The sequence below is a fragment of the Canis lupus genome, chromosome 13, assembly GCF_048164855.1.
Source record: "Canis lupus baileyi chromosome 13, mCanLup2.hap1, whole genome shotgun sequence".
In the NCBI taxonomy this organism is placed as follows: Eukaryota; Metazoa; Chordata; class Mammalia; order Carnivora; family Canidae; genus Canis; species Canis lupus.
Window position 1 is genome coordinate 41170731 of NC_132850.1, and position 19016 is coordinate 41189746.

A 19016-nucleotide genomic window follows, 5' to 3' on the forward strand; every position below is an offset into this window, starting at 1 on the left:
CCAAACAGAAGATTACATGACACACCCAAGGACCAGAGAAGGTTGGATTGTAGCTAATCCTTTTGTTAGGTCTACTAAGACTAAACAGTGCTCCATCATCAGGCCTCCAAAGGGGTCTCATATGGGTTACATCTCAGCATCTGTGACTGCTCCCTGGAAGGCACTCACATTCAGTTACCCACCATTTCTGATACTCAAAGCTCCTCATAATGTTTGCTGTGGGTTCACCTGAGCTCATCATGATGGAGGTTGCAAAATTCTGCCCCCTGTAATGTACATATACCTAAGATGATAATAATTGGGGTGCACCTTTGGCTATATGCAATCTATGTGTTTGAGTCTTCTTTATCCCAAGGATATGGGAGGGTATCAGCCTATTTTATAAAATATTTTGTAACATGTATTTTGAACCCAATAAAAAGAAGATACTAGAAAAGCTCCAGAAGTTTGGGAAAGCAATTCTAAGCCTGAGAAGCAGCCAGGAGAATTTTCACCTCTGTTCTCATAAGTGTTTTGGAAAGAGGAAGTGCTGGATTTGTTCTCTACTCTGCAGTTAAATCTGAGAAAAAGAGGAAACTAGAAATAAATATCCCCTTGCACAAATTACTTTTTTTCTTAATCAGGAATACGTAAGTTTTATATTTTGCTTATGGTAGTGACATTCAAAACATAGGTTTTCATTGGTTTGAAAAGTAAATTATCTAAGAAATGACAAGGAGAGTGATGCAACACAGAGACGGTATGGCTGCAAGTTGTAAAACATCTACAGAGCTGCAGATGTTCCTGTGGCACAGAGTTCTTCTGAATCACAGGAGTGACATTTAGATGAAAGCAAATCACTTTTACATGGGTGCACTTCTACTTTGCAATGCATCTAGAGCTAGTGCAGTTGGAAGTGGGCCAGAGAGAAAGAGCACCAAAGAATTTTATTTTATTGAGAAAAGTACTCACATTTTAGATAGGATTTTAAGGAAAATATATGAGGTATTTAAAAGAGGTCTGAGCTTGTTTCTCTTATCAAAATATTAAATATTTACTGTGTTTCTGTGGACTCATCGAATTTCTCAGGAGAAGGATTCAAACCAAGTAGGAAAGATAGATTTGAAATTTGGGAGGTAGAGCAAGAATGACTTTGGGAGGTAACCTCATGAAGGCAACAGCTGGAGACATGAAATTTGCAAGATCACTTGGAGAGAGGATGGAGAGAAAAATAGCAAAGTCAAAACCTTTGGAACCCCCCGCTCCCTGTGGTAGGCTGATAATGGTCCCCAAATATACATCCATGTTCTAATCCGTAGACCTTGTGGAAGTGATCTTATTTGGAAAGAGTTTGTAGATGTCATTAAGGACCTTAAGATCAAGATATTATTTTGTTTTATCCAGGTGGCTCCTAAATGCCAACAGGCATGTCCTTATAAGAGAAAGGCAGAGGGAGATAGGAGGTGATGAGACAATGGAGAGAGACATTGGAGCGATGTTGTCACAAACAAGAAATACCAAGGAATGCAGCACCCATGAGAGGCTAAGAGAAGCAAGGAGAAAATTCCACCTACAGAACTTCTGGAGAAATCACAGTCCTCCTAACACCTTGATTTCAGATGTCTAGCCTCCAGAACAGGGTGATAATAAATTTCTGTTGTTTCAAGCCACCAGAGCAGTGGTAATAAGTTATGGTAGCCCAAGGAAACTAACACCCCACCCCACCCCTGCCCTTGGAAAACAAGGGAGAGAAGAGAGTTTACAGTTAGGAGAGGGAGTGGTGAGAAGTGTGCATGTCATGGAAACCAAAGGAAAAGTTTAAAAAACAGATGGGTAGGGGCAATGGTATTAAATTCCAGGGCCTAAGGGGTAAGAGTGAAAAGTTCAGGGAAGTCACTGATAGGATAAACTTTTTTTTAAAAAGATTTGTATTTATTTATTCATGAGAGACATAGAGAGAGAGAGAGAGAAAGAGGCAGAGGGAGAAGCAGGCTCCATGCAGGGAGCCCAATGCGGGACTCGATCCTGGGTCTCCAGGATCCTGCTCTGGGCTGAAGGCAGCGCTAAACCCCTGAGCCACCCAGGCTACCCTGATAGGATAGAGGGCAGTGATGACCTCTGCCTTGCACTGAACACCTGCTGTATGGTGAGCACTACCCTAAGTACCTTGCAGGTATTAACTCATTCTCGTGACTCTGTGAGGCAAAAACTGTTAAAACTGTTATTATCCCCATTTTATAGGTGATTAAACTGAGGCACAAAAGATCAAATAACTTGCACAGGTAAAATAGATAGGGAATGGTGGACTAGCCAAAAATTGGACCCAGAAACCCTGACCCCAGCATTCACATTTTAATATCTACTATGCTTGCTCTCTTCACCTCTAAAGGTGTGTGTTTCTCAAGGTTCTGCTTCCATATCTTTTATCAAGTAAGGTAGATAGGTCTCAAGGGAAAAGGTACTTTTTTTGTTGTTGTTGGAAAGATATGTGGAGGTAGAAAGGTGGAAAGATTACAAACTTAACATGGCTTGGGTTCCACCTTCTCAGCAGTGTGCATTGGGGAAGAAGCTGTGTGCTGAAGCAAGGGAAAGCAGCCAAGTTTCAGGCCTAAAAGACTCTAGGAAAGATGATGAGTATATAGTGATACAGGAAGCATGAAATTAAAAATTGGTTGCACAGGTCAACATACTCAATGCCTTTTCCTTGACTGGTTTTTGAATCTGCTCTACCTATGCCCAGCAAGTCTTTGCACCATGTGGTATGCATTGTGCAGAGGGAGAAGGAACCAATGGCAAACTGTCATCCCACGTCTCTGTATGGAGTGTACTTTGTTCAGAGCTGAGGAAGGAATCTGGGAAGTACACAGATCCTTGCCCTTAGAGACTCTTGAGATAGTTGGAGAAATGGGACAGCCATGTGCTGACAGGTGAATGAGAGTCTAAGAGTACTACATCGTAAAGTCTCACTGCACGATTGGAGACAGAGTATTTATTGACTCAGAGCTAGAGGGACTGGAAGGGCTTCAAGGGGAAGGTGCAGTTTGGGCTGGTTCTTTTTGACTAAGGCATTTGATAGCTGGTCAGAAACGAGGAAGATATTTCAAAATGGATGGAAAAGAGATGGTTTCATGAGTTTGGGTCATAGGAGTGTCAGTATACCATACCTTCTAACCTTGCCTTGTTAAATTATTTAGAACCACTGTAGACTTAACACAGCATTTGTAGGGGCACCTCGGTAGCTCAGTCAGTTAAGTGTCCAACTCTTGATTGGCTTAGGTTATGATCTCAGGGTTGTGAAATTGAGCCCTGCATCAGGCTCCACACTGGGCTTGGAGCCTGCTAAAAACTCTTTTCTTCCTCAGCCCCTACCCCCCTCCCCCTCTAAAACAAAACAAAACAAAACAAACAAAAACACCCACACAAAAACAGCCTATGTATTGCCTGGCATTCAATTAATTTAATTAAGTTAATTAAATTAATCAGGCTACGTGCTATAGTGGAAAAAACTAGTGTTAAAATTTGTTACTCACTTGTGTGACTTTGGACAAATAACTTTGCCTCTTGAGCCTCAGGTTTCCTATCTGTAAAATGTAGATACCAATTCTCTGTCTTGTAGGATTGGGGTGAGGCATTAATGGGTTAATAATCAATATTTGGTGCAGTACCTGGCATTTAATACATAATCAGCGTCAACGCTTTTTTCCAAAGTAATTAAGAACAAATTGGATGATGCAATTTATTGACTGACAATTCATTTCTGAATGTGTAACTGCTAAGTCTTCAATAAATGTTAACTTTTCATGTCTGGAGTATATTTGACATATTACATGCTATTGGTTTACATATCTCTCTCCCCCATAGACTTAGCAATTGTATGAAGAGAGCTCTGATGGACCAGGTCCTTTATCTGCACCTCTGAGAAATCTTAATTTCTGGAGGACTATATGGATTTGCTGAGGCAATAAGGATTCCTCCCTAATTCCAGTATAACATACCCATCTTCCCCATATCCATCTTCTCCTGACCATACTCATGATTTTTTTTGACATTTTCCCCCGATCTACATTATTATATTTTTAATATAGAATTCAATAATTCCAAGTACCTAGACCATTTATTTCCACAGTGTAATTTTTATTGTCATTTCTAACATTTTATACTACCTTGAAGGGAGTTTTATAAGAACTGGAAGTGCCACACTGAGTCACAGTCCTGGTTCCGTTAGCCTAGTAATCCTCTGAAATAGGTACAAGGAGACGTGTTTTTTCAAGAGTGGTCTGTTTCATGGTTGCAGACTCAGACTGCATGTACTGTCTGATGTTGCCTTAAAATATCTGCTAGCCCCTCATCTGTCACCTGAAAATTTATCTGCATTCTTTTGGAGTCTTGGTGTGTCTACAGATGTTTGTTTTGCATCTCTCTGGAAATATGGAACATACAACCATAGTAGGGAGCAGGCTAGGAGTAGAAGGCTCACACCTGTTGCACCTGAGAAAATCATAATATCTCTGACATGACCCATGATTGCTGATTTACAATATACCTCTGGGAAGGCTTTTATTTCCTTCATTTCTGGGTTTTTAGTAGACTTCTTACTGTGGCCTCCCAGTACTGATAATAAGTAGACTGTTTCTCCCTGTCGGTCTCAGTTTGTTCATCCATATAAGGCACCAAATTAATTAGCCAACCACTAAAGTAGCTTCCAACTCTAAATTTTTACCTTCATATTTCAAGATATTCTCCTCTTAATAAAAAATTCTGTGATTTGGTGAAGCTCAGCTTTCCTCCATCAGATAGCATGATTCCTGACCATGTTCCCCTGGCTGATTGGCATTAAATAAGGCTAATACCTTTCCTTGGCTTTTTTAAAAGATCTGAATTTAGTCTTCTCAGAGTTTGAATTCCAGCTCTGTCTTCATAGGACTTCTTTGGACAAAACTTATCTTTAATATTTCACCAAGGCTTCTAAAGTTATTTTCCAATTCTCTTTTTCATCAGTAATTTATTACTGGGAAATCTGTAGTGAAGAACTTTATCTTATCAACCGTCTGGTTACCTTGAAATATAGTTAGTAAGGGAAAAGCAGGGATAGATGCTTCTTTCCCTTTATCAATTTTCTGAATAACGAATTGGTATTTTAGCAAACTCTAATGGTGATCAATGTGTGTTCTTTTTTAAAAATCTTTTGCTTATTTTATTTTAAAATATCTTGAATTTTTTATATGGTTCATATGAATCAGTAGGTATAGTCCATATTGATACAATCAATGCAAGTCAACATGATCAATATTGTTTTTGATGAGATTTACATGATGTCTAGAGCTTGCTTTAAACTACTGTAGCACCAGGGGTGTCTCAGTGACTCAGTCAGTTAAGTGGTTAAGCAGGTGCCTTCAGCTCTGGTCATGACCTCAGGGTCTTAGGCCCCAGGTTGTGCTCAGCACTCAGCTAGAAGTCTGCTTCTCCCTCTGCCCCTCCCCCCTGCTCATGTGCACTCTTTCTCTCAAATAAATAAAATCTTTAAAACAAAAACAAAAACTAGCACCTAAGAAGCAAATCAACAAAGGGAGTGGAACGGAAAAAACAAGATGAGAAAAATCTTTTTTTCTCTCCAGCTTTATGGAAAAGTGATATTTGTTGAAGCTAGGTGATGATTACATGGGGTTTATTATTCTATCCTTTTTGCCTTTAGTATGTTTGAAATTTTCCTAGATAACTTGCTCTAAAAAATTATGTAATTTTAAGATTACCAGAGGCCTAAATCTGAGTTCAGCCTTCAGCCTCTGGTCTGTACATGAATGCTGTGGAAAAAGTTGCTTGATTTTTTTTTAATTAAAATTTGCTTGGGGACTCCCAGGGAAGATGCCAGAGTAGCAGGACTCTAAATTCATCTCATCTCACAGATACAACTAGAATCATACTCACTTCAGAACAAGCAACCCAGAAAAGGACCCAAAGACTGGCCAAACAAAATCCACAACTAAATGTAATGAAGAGGTCACATCAAGAGAGTAGGAAGGACAAGGACTTGGTGGGAACCTAAACCCCATGAATCTAACTGCTGAGAGGAGGGAGCCATGGGTCAAGAGAGGGGTGAGAAACAGACTGACTAGGGAGCGTATAAGGGAAAGAGAAATCCCTATAGCACTTGGCTCTGAGAATCAGGGCTGAATTTTGTGAGTACTGACCATCAGCAGGACTTACAGCTTGGAACCTGAAAAATCAGCTAGCTCTGCTCTCAGAGCCCAGAGGGCAATAGGAAGCTGAGCCCTTGCCCTTAAAGAGACAGCACCGCAAACAGCCTCTGAAGATATAAGCAGTTTGAAAAGCATCTGGAGCTTACAGGAAGTATAGTTACTAATCTGAGTTAGCTGAGAGACTTTTCCAGAAGCAAAGGAGCTGGCAGATGCCATTTCCTTTCCCTACCCCTCATCATAAACAGCTACCTGTGGGAACCAGCATGGCACCAGCACTCCCCCATAACTTGCTTACACTGTGCCCTGCCCCTCCAACCAATCCTGTCTCAGTCCCAGTGCTGTAGATTCCATCCCTGAGAAGACTCACACAAACCTTGCCAACATTATATCCCATGACCCCCTAAGGAAGATGTGGGTGCTTTGTTAAAACTGCATTTCTCATCTGAGGTGTTCGTGGAACAGCCAGGTTGGCCCAGGTCTCTAATAGCACTGTGCATCCCCTGCGGAGGAGGACCAGCACTACTTAGTTAAAAAGTGTACAGCTGGCTCACTACTTTCAAGAGCAAGAGATGTAGCTGACTTCCCAAACACACAGAAACAGACACAGAGAACTAGACAAAATGAAGAGATAGAGGAATATGTCACAAAGAACAGAACAAAACCACAGCAAGAGACCTAAGAGAAATGGATGTAAGTAACATGCCTGAGAGACAATTTAAAATAATGGTCATAAAGACACCCACTGGATTTGAGAAAAGAGTGGAAGACCTCAGTGAGACCCTTAATACAGAGATAGAAAACATGAAAAAGAACCAATCAGAGATATAGAATGCAGTAAATGAAATTAAAAATAAACTTGATGGAATAAATAAGCTGGAAGAAGCAGAAGAATGAATTGACTAGAAGACAGAGTAATGACAAGTAATAAAGCTGAAAATTTGAGAGAAAAAATAATTTATGTAAAACAAGAATAGACTTAGGGAACTCAGTGACTCCATCAAGCATAATAATATTGCACTATAGGAAACCTAGAAGGCCAAGAGAGAAAGGGAGACAGAAAATTTATTTGAAGATATAGTAGCTGAAAACTTCCCTGACCTGGGAAAGGAAACAGATATCCAGATCCAGAAGGCGTAGAGATCCCCCAACAAAATCAACCAAAGGTGGTCCACACCAAGATACATGGTAATCAAAATGGTAAAAATTAGCGATAAAAAAATTTAAATGTGGGATGCCTGGGTGGCTCAGTGGTTGAGCATCTGCCTTTTGCTCCGGGCATGATCCTGGGGTCCTGGGATCGAGTCCCTCATCAAGCTCCCTGCAAGGAGCCTGCTTCTCTCTCTGCCTGTGTCTGCCTCTCTCTGTGTCTCTCATGAATAAAAAAATAAAATCTTTTAAAAAATATTTAAAAGCAAGAGAAATCAGTTACAAACAAGGGAGTCTGTGTAAGGGTATCCATGGATTTTTCAGCAGAAACTTTGCAAGCCAGAAGAGAGTGGCATGATATATACAAAGTGCTGTGAAGGAAAAGTCTATAGCCAAGAATACTCTATCCCGCAAGGCTATCATTCAAAATAGAAGGAGAGATAGAAAAAAAAAAAAAAGAAGGAGAGATAGAGTTTCAGAGATAGACAAAAACTAAAGGAGCTCATGAGCACTAAACCAGCCGTACAAATAATATTAAAGGGGACTCTTTAAGTGGGAAGGAGAGACCAAAAATGAGAATATGAAGAGTAGGAAACACAAAAGCTGTAAAAATAAGTATCTCTGTAAAAAATCAGTCAAGGGATCCATGAAAGGATATAAACTATGATACCATGTAACTAAAACATGGAGAGGAATAAAAAATGAGTTTAACTTAAGTGACTATCAACTTAATATAGACTACCATGTGCATAAGATATTATCTACAAACCTCATGGTAACCACAAATCAAAGCCTGCTAATAGATATGCAAAGAATAAAGAGAAAGGACTCCAAATACATCAATAAAGAAAACTAATAAACCATGAAAGAAAGAGAAGAAAGGATCTAGAAAAACTACAAAAACAACCACAAAACAAGTAGCAAAATGGCAGTTAATACATATCTATCAATAATTACCTTGAATATAAATGGACTAAATGCTCTAATCAAAATAATACAGTGATAGTGGATAAAAAAACAAGACCCATCTATATATTGCCTACAAGAGATTCATTTCAGACCTAAAGACACTTGCAGATTGAAATTGAGGGGTTGGAGAAACATTTATCATGCAAATGGTTGTCAAAAGAAAGCTGGAGTAGCAATATTTAAATCAAAGTCTGTAAAAAGATACAAAGAAGGACACTATATAAGTAAAAGCAAATATATACTATTGGGACTACATCAAAATAAAAAGTTTCTGCACAGCAAAGGAAACCATCTGCAAAACTAAAACGCAGCCTACTAATTGGGAGAGGATATTTGCAAGTGGCATATCGGATAAAGGGTTAGTATCTAAAATATATTTAAAAACTCAACACCTAAAGCCCCTCAAAATGGGCAGAAGACATGAATAGACATTTCTCCAAAGAAACAGACACATGAAAAGATGCTCAACATCATTCATCATCAGGGAAATGCTCAGTGGTTGAGCATCTGCCTCAAATGAGAGTATCAAAACTCAAATCAAAACTACAGTCAGGTATTACCTTACACCTGTCAGAGTGGCTAAAATCAACAACACAAAAATAAGTGTTGGTGAGTATGTGGAGTAAGGGAACCCTTTTATACTGTTGGTGGGAATGCAAACTGGTGAAGCCACTGTGGAAAACAGTATGGAGATTCCTCAAAAGTTAAAAATAGAACTAATGCATGATCCAGTAATCGTACTACTGGATATTTACCCAAAAAATACAAAAACACTAATTCAAAGAGATTCGTGCATCCCTGTGTTTTTTTTTTTTTTTGCAGCATCATCTACAATAGCCAAATTATGGAAACAGCCCAAGTGTCCACCAATTGATGAATGAATAAAGATAGGGGCACCTAGGGGGCTCAGTGGTTGAGCGTCTGCCTTTGGCTGAGGTCGTGATCCTGGGGTCCTGGGATCGAGTCCCGCAATGGGCTCCCCATGGGGAGCCTGCTTCTCCCTCTAACTATGTCTCTGCCTCTTTGTGTCTCTTGTGAATAAATACATAAAATCTTAAAAAAAGAAGATGTGATATATATAATAGAATATTATTCAGCCATAAAAGTATAAAATCTTGCCATTTGCAACAACATGGATGGAGCTAGAGAATATAATACCAAGTGAAATAAGTCAGAGAAAGTGAAATACCATGTGATTTCACTCATGTGGAATTTAAGAAACAGATGAGCAGAAGAAAAAAAGATAAACCAAGAAACAGACTCTCAGTGATAGAGAACAAACTGATGGTTACCAGAGGTGAGGTGGGTGGCGGGATGGGTGATATAGGTGATGGGGATGAAGGAGGGCACTTGTGATGAACACTGGGTGATGTAAGGAATTGTTGAATCACTATATTGCACACCTGAAACTGCTATAACATTGTATATTAACTACTGGAATTAAAATATTTTTTAAAAAGAGAGAAGAATTGCTTGATTTTTATTGGAATTCCAATTTAGGAACTCAGCAACAGTTAACTAATCCAAATAAGTGCATATTTTCCCAGAATTTTGGAAAGAATTTTAATATTTGAAATTATGGGATTTTCATTCCTAAAACTCTTGTCATGATAACTGAGGATATCCACTTTGGAATGAAATAATGTTCAGTGAATAATGAAACGTGAAAATCAATCAGTATCAGAATTCTAGTGTTATTAGCATCCCTTGAGTATTTGAACTGTAGTTACTTATGCTGTCTGTATTTCATGCCAGAAAATAATTTGGCATTTTAACCATTCAGAACTGACTTCTTTAATGATAATGGTGCTATTTCTCATTCCAGGTTTAAGTTTATCTATTCATGGGGCTGAAAAACGTTTGCAAATCCATCAACAGCGAAGTGTGGCAAGCCGCCCAGGGTCCCGTCACCTGCCCGTGGTCAGGCATTCCTCACTTCCACCAGGCCAAAGGTCAATAAAAATGGAGGCAAGCTCTTCTGGAATCACTAATGGGAAAACCAAAGTCTTCCATCCAGGTAATGTGTGGGTAATGTTCCACAGAGACCCATGTTGGTAGCAACCTAATATTGCCTGCCTTATGTTTTTATTCCAGTTGAAATTACCTTTTTCTTTTTTTATGTTTATTTTTTTAAACTTGCCTTTTTAAAAAGTCTTGTTTTTTCCCCCCTCTTTTCCCTTTGGTCTGTGGTAAATGTCACCAAGACCAATAAGGAGAGAAATAGCTTGATGTGTCAAAAGGTTAAGGCTACATTCTACCTATGGTAGTATAGAATCTAAATGGAAATCTGAGCAAACTCTTAGTTCAAAAAAGCTTGGTGAATAATAAAACAAAATAGAGATTTGGCCATTCTCTTGATAATTTGCTCTAAGATAGTCCAGGGAAAAAAATCAAGGTAAAAATGTCCACTTTGAAACCTGAGTTATTTGGCTTGCCTTGGCTATAATGTCTGGAGATGAAGACGAAGACTGGAGTTGTATTAAGTTTCAAGGCTCTGGAAAACATCTGTGATTTCTTAAAAATGTTAAAATGAGTCTATTTAAAATAGATAATTTCAATTAAAAGATTTTATCTGCTTGTTTGGATGAGAAGCTCATCTAAGCATTCACTCATTTGTTCATTCAGTGAATTTATCAAGTGTCTTCTGTATGCCAGGCATTGTTTTGGGTGCTGAGAAAACATCAGTGAATAAGGCCATGTTTCTGCCTGTCTGATTCATAGAAACATTGAATTGTAAGGCAGTTCAGAAGTCCTTTAGTATAATTGTCACCTGATCCTGATTGTCTGTGTTATGTTGTGGCAGGCTAACCCAGCCCCATCTAAAGCTGAGCCTCCATCTCTCGATATGACATACCATTTTTCTCTCAACTTATAACCTTGTGTCCTAACCTCACTGTGTATCCCAGAGCTACTGGGCATGAATTACTGCAGATGCCTTATCCTTCATCTCCAAATTTATCTCTGCTTACTTTCATCCTACTTCTCTTTCCTCCAGTTTTCAGGAAGTGAAGGTCTTCCCACTATCCTTGACCAAGCCTTACGTATGACCTTGGCCACCTCTCCTCACTTGAACCTCACTCAGGAGAATGTGTACCCTCATTCTTGTCACTTCCCCCTCCCATGCCTTTGACTGAAGAAGGCTTAAGCTTCTCCCATTCTTCTTGTTTTCATTTGACAACTGAACTTTCTTCTGCTATGTTTCTCCTCTAAAAGAATAATCTAGTCTTGTTTTCTCTTCTTTCTCACTTCCCTTCGACTCTTGAACCTAATACAATCTGGTTTCGAGATTCTTCACTCTGTCATAGATATTCTTGAGGCCCTTAGTGACCTCCTTTTATCACAGTATGCTGAGAGGCACATTCTTCCAATGCACTAGACCAGAGCAGACCATCACTTTTCCCCCACAACACTGTTCCCTGGCTTCTTTCTTGGTTCTCTTGTTTATCTCATAGGTAACTTAGATGGTTTCCCAACCATCAGCATCTCTCTACCTCTTGCTTCCTGTCCCAGTATATCTTTTATATCAAATCCATAGTGATTCATCTCTACCCTTAATCATGCCATTCACCTTGTTAATCCTGATGATTGTGAGGTAAAGTCCAAACCTCTGAGTATGTTAGAAACAAATGCCCTTCCTAATGTAACCCTACTGCCTCTCATTCATATTTTTTGCCCCTTTCTGAGTTAAGCTTTATATTCTAGTATATCAGTCCCAGTTCAACCAGAAAAGCGGAACCAGTAGAAGATGGATATTTAGAGATTTGTTACAAGAAATTGGCTTCGATAATTGGGAAGGCTGTGTAGGCAGGTCTGAAATCCATAGAGCAGGCCATCATGAATGATGTGCTGGAACTTTTGGGTGCAGCTGAAGCTACTGTCTATAGGAGGAATTTCTTCAGAGAAGGCTCATTTCAGCTTTTGAGACCTTTCAATTGATTAGATAAGTCCTGCTCAGATTATTTAGGATAACCTTTTTTACTGAAAGCAACTGATTATAGACTAATTATATCTACAAAACATCTTCACAGGAATATAGAATGTTCATTGAGTAATGGGGGACTGTAGTCTAGCCAAGTAGTCATATCAACCAGATCATCGCATCTAATCTGACTTACTTGCTTTCAGTTCTCCAACACATGATCCTATTTCATGTCTCCTAACCTTTGTTCATGCTGCTCCCTCTAGGATTCCCTGGTTTTGTTCCATTATCTTTTAACATTTTGAAATTACTTACCTCTCCACCATAAGGTCTTCAAGGACAGGGATTCTGGATTGTTTATCTTTGCACTTTCAATTTGCAAGGTAGGATCGAACTGAACCTTCATTAGCTGTTTTTCAGGCTACTACAATAGCTTTATTTTACATTTTTTCCCAGTTTTATTGGGATATCATTGACAAATTACAATAGCTTTCTAATTGTTCTACCTGACTTTCTTTTGACAAATGTTTATTGAAGGCCTTTTAGATTACCAGGCACTCTTTAAGTATTTGGGAAACATCAGCAAATGAGGAGTGAGTCTAGAAGTTTGAGGAACAGCATGGAGACCCCGGAGCCTGGAGTGAGGGGGAAAACCAACCTAGATAGATCAGATGAAGCAGGGCTTTGTAGGGCATTATAAAGACTTAGAGCTCTTTGCAAAATGGGAATTCTTACAGGTGTTTGAGCAGAAGAATCTCATGATCTGACTTTTTTTTCCAAGATTTATTTATTCCAGAGAGAGAGTGTTGAGAGCACAAGAGCAGGTAAGGGGAAAGGGAGAGAGAATCATCAAGCAGATTTCCCGCTGAGCACAGAATCCAATGTAGGGCTTGATCTTGGGACCCTGAGATCATGACCTGAGTCAAAATCAAGAGTGGGATGCTTAACTGACTGAGCCACCCAGGAACCCTGATGTGACTTATATTTTAAGAGGACCACATTGGCAACTATGTGAGAATACATTATATAAGGAGTGGGTGAAAGGAGAAAGGTCAGATTGGAGGCCATCATAACAGTCTGGTAAAAGGGATGATAGTAGCTCTAACTAGGAGTGGCAGAAATGGTAGTGAGAATTTGGATTCTGGAAGTATTTTAAAGTTGGACCATCAGGATTTCCTAGTGAATTGGATGTCGGGTAAGAGAGAAAGGAGAGCTAAGGATGGTTCTGAGATTTTTGGCCTAAGTAAATTGGATTGGTATCAACTGTTATGAGAGGGCTGCAGGGGAGGCAGATTTGGTGGGGTTTAGGGAAGAAGTGGGGTCAAGATCAGAAGTCCAATTGTGGACATGATAATAACAAGAACTGGTGAGATCATGTGGCTGGTGAAATAAGCATGTCTGGAGTTGGAGAGATTATTTTGAGAAAGATATATAAAATCAACTGTTGTTGACATATAAATGGTCTTTAAAGCCATGTGATAAAAAGAGATGACAGATGGAAGAAGTAAAGATGGAGAAGGAAAAAGGATTAAGGACTGGAATCTAGGTGACTCTGATAGTAAAGGTAGGAGAGAATGAAGATCAGGAAATAATGACCATCAGGGATGTTGAGAAACTAGAAATTACATGTTTTGGAAGCAAAGTTTATCAAGAAGAGAGGTTAAATGTTGCTGAACGTCAAGTAGGATGAGAGCTAAGAGTTGGCCATTGATTTTAGTAAAGTGATGATCAATGGTGATTTTGATAAGAACAGTTTTGGTGAAGTGGTGGGGATGAAACCTTGATTAAAATGGGCTTAGGAGAAAATGGAAGATATGAATTAGATATTGTGAATATAGACAACTTTTTAAAAGCAATTTTGCTATGAAGGCTAGTGAAGAAAATAAGGCCCTGCCTGCCTGGAGAAGAAGTAAAGTCAAGGATAATTTTGTTTTTTCAAAATAGCATATCTTCAGCAGATAATTTATGATGTTCAGAAGAGGGGAGAATTCATGATGTGGGTGTCAGAGAGGAGAGCTATGCACAATAGAATTATGAATAAATTATCTATGATTACAGATGGGCAGGGAGAGTATGTGTGGCTGTTGGCAGTGTGATGAGGGTCTAAAAAGTTCTTTCCTACTGTGTCAGCTTTATCTGTAATATGGGGAGCAAGGTCATCACTGAGAAAGAGAAGAAAGCCTTGTTTAGAGAGGGACATGTTATAATGATAGATGGTATGGACAGGGGAAATATGATTGCCAGCCAGCCCACATTAAAGGGCTGTCTGAGATTCATGGTCATGAAATTGAAGTAGGACAGGTCATCACTGTTGTGTGTTTTTCTTTAACTTTGTTTAGGCATATCCATGAAGACATAGAATAGATGGACAATTACATTTTAGTCAGGGTTGTGGTTTTCCCAAGGAATTAGGGAAAGAGAGAAACAATCAAAGGTGCATGAGAGGGAATGATAATAATTTGTTATGTGATTCAAACTTGGTAAAGAGGGGCATGAAGCTGATAAGGGAATGAGGAGCAGTGGGAAATTGATAGGATAATTGGTGGAAGGTTCCAGAGGGGTTGAAAGGGTGTCAAGTCTAAGGTAGGGAGAAGAAGAGCTAGAAAGTTAAGAAGTGGTTATAAGAGAGTGAGTGGAATGCCTGGCACTGATATTATGGGGGAGTTTGCTGTTATTAGTAATGGCAAGGTCTAGACTAGGGTATGAAATGTGTGGCTTTAATAGTGTGGAGGGCAAGACCATTGGAGGAAACAATTCTCAGGGACTGAGAGGCCAGGGTTTGGGAAAGATTGTCTATATATATATTGAAACTATCAGAATTGAATAGTGTTTGGAAGAGGGATAATAAGCTAGGACTTGTCCTCACCTAGAAATGAGAGAGCATGACCTGGAGGCAGCAAGAAAATGCAGATGAAGGACTGAAGGTGACATAACAACCTGAGATTCAAGACCCGGGATGTTTAGGGAAGAGGGAAGACCAGTGGTCTGAAGGTGACATTAAGACACAAGGAAGATACCTCCTCCTCTCCAGGTCTGTTGGTGTCAAGACAATGGGAGAAAAATAGTACCATGGGAAAGAGCCACAGGGAAGCATTGAGCTCTGGAAGAGCCCGGCTTTCATGAGAGCAAGATGATAAAGGGAACAGTCTGAGGAAAGACTGATGACAAGAGGAATATTCTGTAGGGCCCAGTGGAAGGGAGATTTGGACAATTGCCTTCCACAGCTTTCTTTATTTTTCTGGACCATCCCCAAGTGTTCCACCAAAGAAGACCAGTAATACTATCCCTTCTCTACTTAATAATCTTTATGACTCTCCAGAAGAAAGTGCAAGCTTGGGGGTCCAGCTTTTCAAACCCTCTGCAGTTTAACCTCTCTCTATGATTCCTGGCTTATCTTTTGTACCACAGCCTGCCTTATTCTACTATAACCATCTATAGCTCTTCACTATTTCTCAAATAAGCTCCTCTCACTTTTGGAAATGCCCTTTGCCCCAGTAAATCTCTACCTATCCCATCTCATTTCTCAAAACATAACCCAATTCCATATCCTCTCAAAAGCCTTCCTAGATCTCACTAGTCAGAATTGGTCTCCCACTTCCTAGTACTTCTACAGAATTTGGAAGCCTAATCAAAGTCCATATGTTTTTTTAGATTTCATCATTCTCCTGGAAGGCAGGAATTGTATTCCATTTATCTTCATGTTTTCCATCTCCACTAACCCCATGCTTTATTCAGAAAAGGTTTACTAAATGATTATTTGCTGTTTGTCGAAATCTATTCTACCCATTGGGTATAGGTTTGCATTCTGAAGTTACACAGACTAAATCTAATTCTTTCAAATGATGTTCCTTTAAAAACTCATCTTGAGGGATCCCTGGGTGGCGCAGCGGTTTAGCGCCTGCCTTTGGCCCAGGGCGCGATCCTGGAGACCCGGGATCGAATCCCACGTCGGGCTCCCGGTGCATGGAGCCTGCTTCTCCCTCTGCCTGTGTCTCTGCCTCTCTCTCTCTCTGTGACTATCATAAATAAATAAAAATTAAAAAAAAATTTTTAAAAACTCATCTTGAGCTATTTGCCAACTGACACATTTCCTAGTTTCCTCAATGCTTCCTTCAGTGATGTGGTGTTCAGATTGTTTACTATCCTACCCACTCTGCTGTTAGAAAGCATTTTATTCAATTTCTGCCTCTTTGAATGTACAGTGCCCAGAATTACATAGATTATTCTGTTCATGTCTGACCCAGGTAGAGTCAAGTCAGTGTTTACTTGACATCCTACACTGACATCAATGTAATAAAAATTTAAAGAAATGTTAAGGTATTTGCTCATGGTGTAATGTCAGTGTGATATAATTTAGCATATCTCAAGTCACTGATCTCACCTTAACATATCACTATGTTTATCCGTAATTTTATCATAGATATTGAACCCTACTTGTATTGGTTAATGGTAGAAAATACAAATAAAGGCAATTATTTGGCACAGAATTACAATTAAAAATTATATTAAACAAATTATAATTAAAAGCCTGTTATAAAATATGTATATTTAAAACTATTCTTCAAGATAGATGTGACTTCAGTTACATCCTTTTATTTTTAGTATACTTACACTAATGCATCATAGCTCTCTGTTGGGAAATTATAAAAGAGCTCTCAAACTTATTTGTAGTGAGTCATACATCTTAGAAACATCATGGATATTTTAGTAATATTGAGGCCTATTAAGTGATCCATCTGCTTTTTACAAAGTTAATAATCCCAATTCTTAAAGTGCTTTCTAAAAGCTCACTCAGACTGGTTGTGAAGTACAAAAAGAAAAAACGAAAGTCTTCTTGATCTTCTATGACATTAGCCCTGTACAACTTCAATTCATTTATCCCCCTTTGAGTTTACAATTTTTTCTGAGTCCCTACTACGTACAAACAAATATTTATTTGGAAGATAATTCCTTGGGACTAGAATGGTATAGAACTCTATTACACATGGACCTTAGGGAGCTTACAGTCATGTCCAAAGAGATAATCAGTCAGGGTTCTTTGCTTATAAACAACTGAAACTAAGTATTTAATCCAAGCAAATCAGGAATTTAAATCTGGAGGATATGGATGGAAAGCCTATGGATGGAACCAGCCTTGGAAAAGGAGCAGAAACCAAAATGAATTATGTGATTATCTCAAATGAATGAACCCTTACCATTTGTCTTAGTTTTGCATTATTTAGCTCAAGTTTTAAAGACTTGGGAGAGACAGTCTTATTGGGCACATACCTTTCCCTTGACTGGGTAGGTGGTGATAAAAGAAAAGATAGAACAGAAGACTTCTCCCTTCAGCTGTTGTAATTGGATTGTAGCACCCCTTAATTTCTCCTCCCACCTGGGCTACATATAGCAAGGAAAAGACATTGCCCCAAAAAGAAATAAAGAGGATATTAGAAAAGAGAAATGTACATAGAAAAATGTCCACTACATAGACTCATACACAATCTGCTGTAATAGAAGTCAAGCGGTTTTAAAAGCTGGAACAAAGATATAAATACAGTTAAGGGAATATTCTTAGTGGGAAAAATTTAAGAATGATTCACAAGGTTATATAGTCTACAAATTGGACTTTGAAGATCAACCAGAATATCAACAGGCAGATGGAGGGATGGCCACTCATATGTAGGAGAGAACATAGTAACAGAGACAGTGCATTGTACTGGTTATGAATCAAGCTTTGTTAGAGATTTTGAACCCAGATATGTTACCTGCTGGCTATGCAGACTTGGGCAAACCACTTAACTTCTATAAATCTCACTTTTCTCAGCAGCAAAAGGAGGATAATAATGCCTGTTTCATGGTGTTAGAGTTGCCAGATGAAATACAGCACTCACGGATAAATTTCAAATAAACAGCAAAGGCTCTTTGGTGTATTTCCCAATATTGCTTGGGACACATTTATAATAAAAAATTGTTTATTTGAAATTAAAATTTAGCTGGGTACTCTATTTTTATGTACTACTATGTCTGGCAACTCTATACAGCATTGTTAGGACAAGCTAATAAATTCATTAATGTAAAATGCTCAGTATGACCCTTGGCACATAGTAGGTGCACAGTAATAAATAGATAGTGATCACTTTTGTTTTCACCATCACAGACAAAATTCAGAAGCCTGTAAGTGAATATGTCCCAGAACCCTTTCTTTTTTTTTAATATATAAATTTATTTTTATTGGTGTTCAATTTGCCAACATATAGAATAACACCCAGTGCTCATCCCATCAAGTGCCCCCCTTGGTGCCCATCACCCAGTCACCCCCACCCTCTGCCCACCTCCCTTTCCACCCCCCCCCCCACCCAGAACCCTTTCTTGCTCAGTCACTGTACCACAGAGCAGTTTTCCCTGTTAATTTGTGCTGGGATGATGTTTTTACTGTGCTGTACTGACACATGAGCTGTTTAACTTTGTCTCGTGTTTGTGTGGTTTCATTTTTCTTCTCATTGTTTCAGACGTTTCTCTTGTGTGTTGATTTCAATTTGACCTTATCTTTTAGCCACTCATAATTAATGAGTTTTATTTTCTATTCCCCTTTATAGGCTAATGATAGAAGTATTAAATAGCACCAGGCTTGGGACTATGAGGGTTAAGAGCAGAGTAAACTGAAGCATTGATTGCAATTTTTTGAATTTGAAACTGTAAAACTTACTGGATATAGATCATATCATTTCAGTTTAGTGACTGTGCCATATAAAATAGAATTACAAGCCTATGCAATCTAAAATATTTCCTCTATTGCTTTTCCTTTATCTATTTGGCCTATCATA

General features: G+C 38.9%; 1 protein-coding gene across 10 annotated transcripts in view; it reads left to right on the plus strand.

Moving 5' to 3' along the window:
• The window catches only part of ANO4 (anoctamin 4), a 403411-nt gene that overhangs the window by 165528 nt on the left and 218867 nt on the right, over nucleotides 1–19016 (plus strand). For all 10 annotated transcript variants that reach the window (XR_012005974.1, XM_072773292.1, XM_072773290.1 and 7 more), the window contains one exon: nucleotides 10117–10308. Coding sequence is in view for 9 of the 10 variants with exons in the window: in XM_072773286.1 (XP_072629387.1) it covers nucleotides 10117–10308 (192 nt within the window). In the remaining variant the exon portion in view is untranslated. The remainder of the gene's footprint in view (nucleotides 1–10116; nucleotides 10309–19016) is intronic.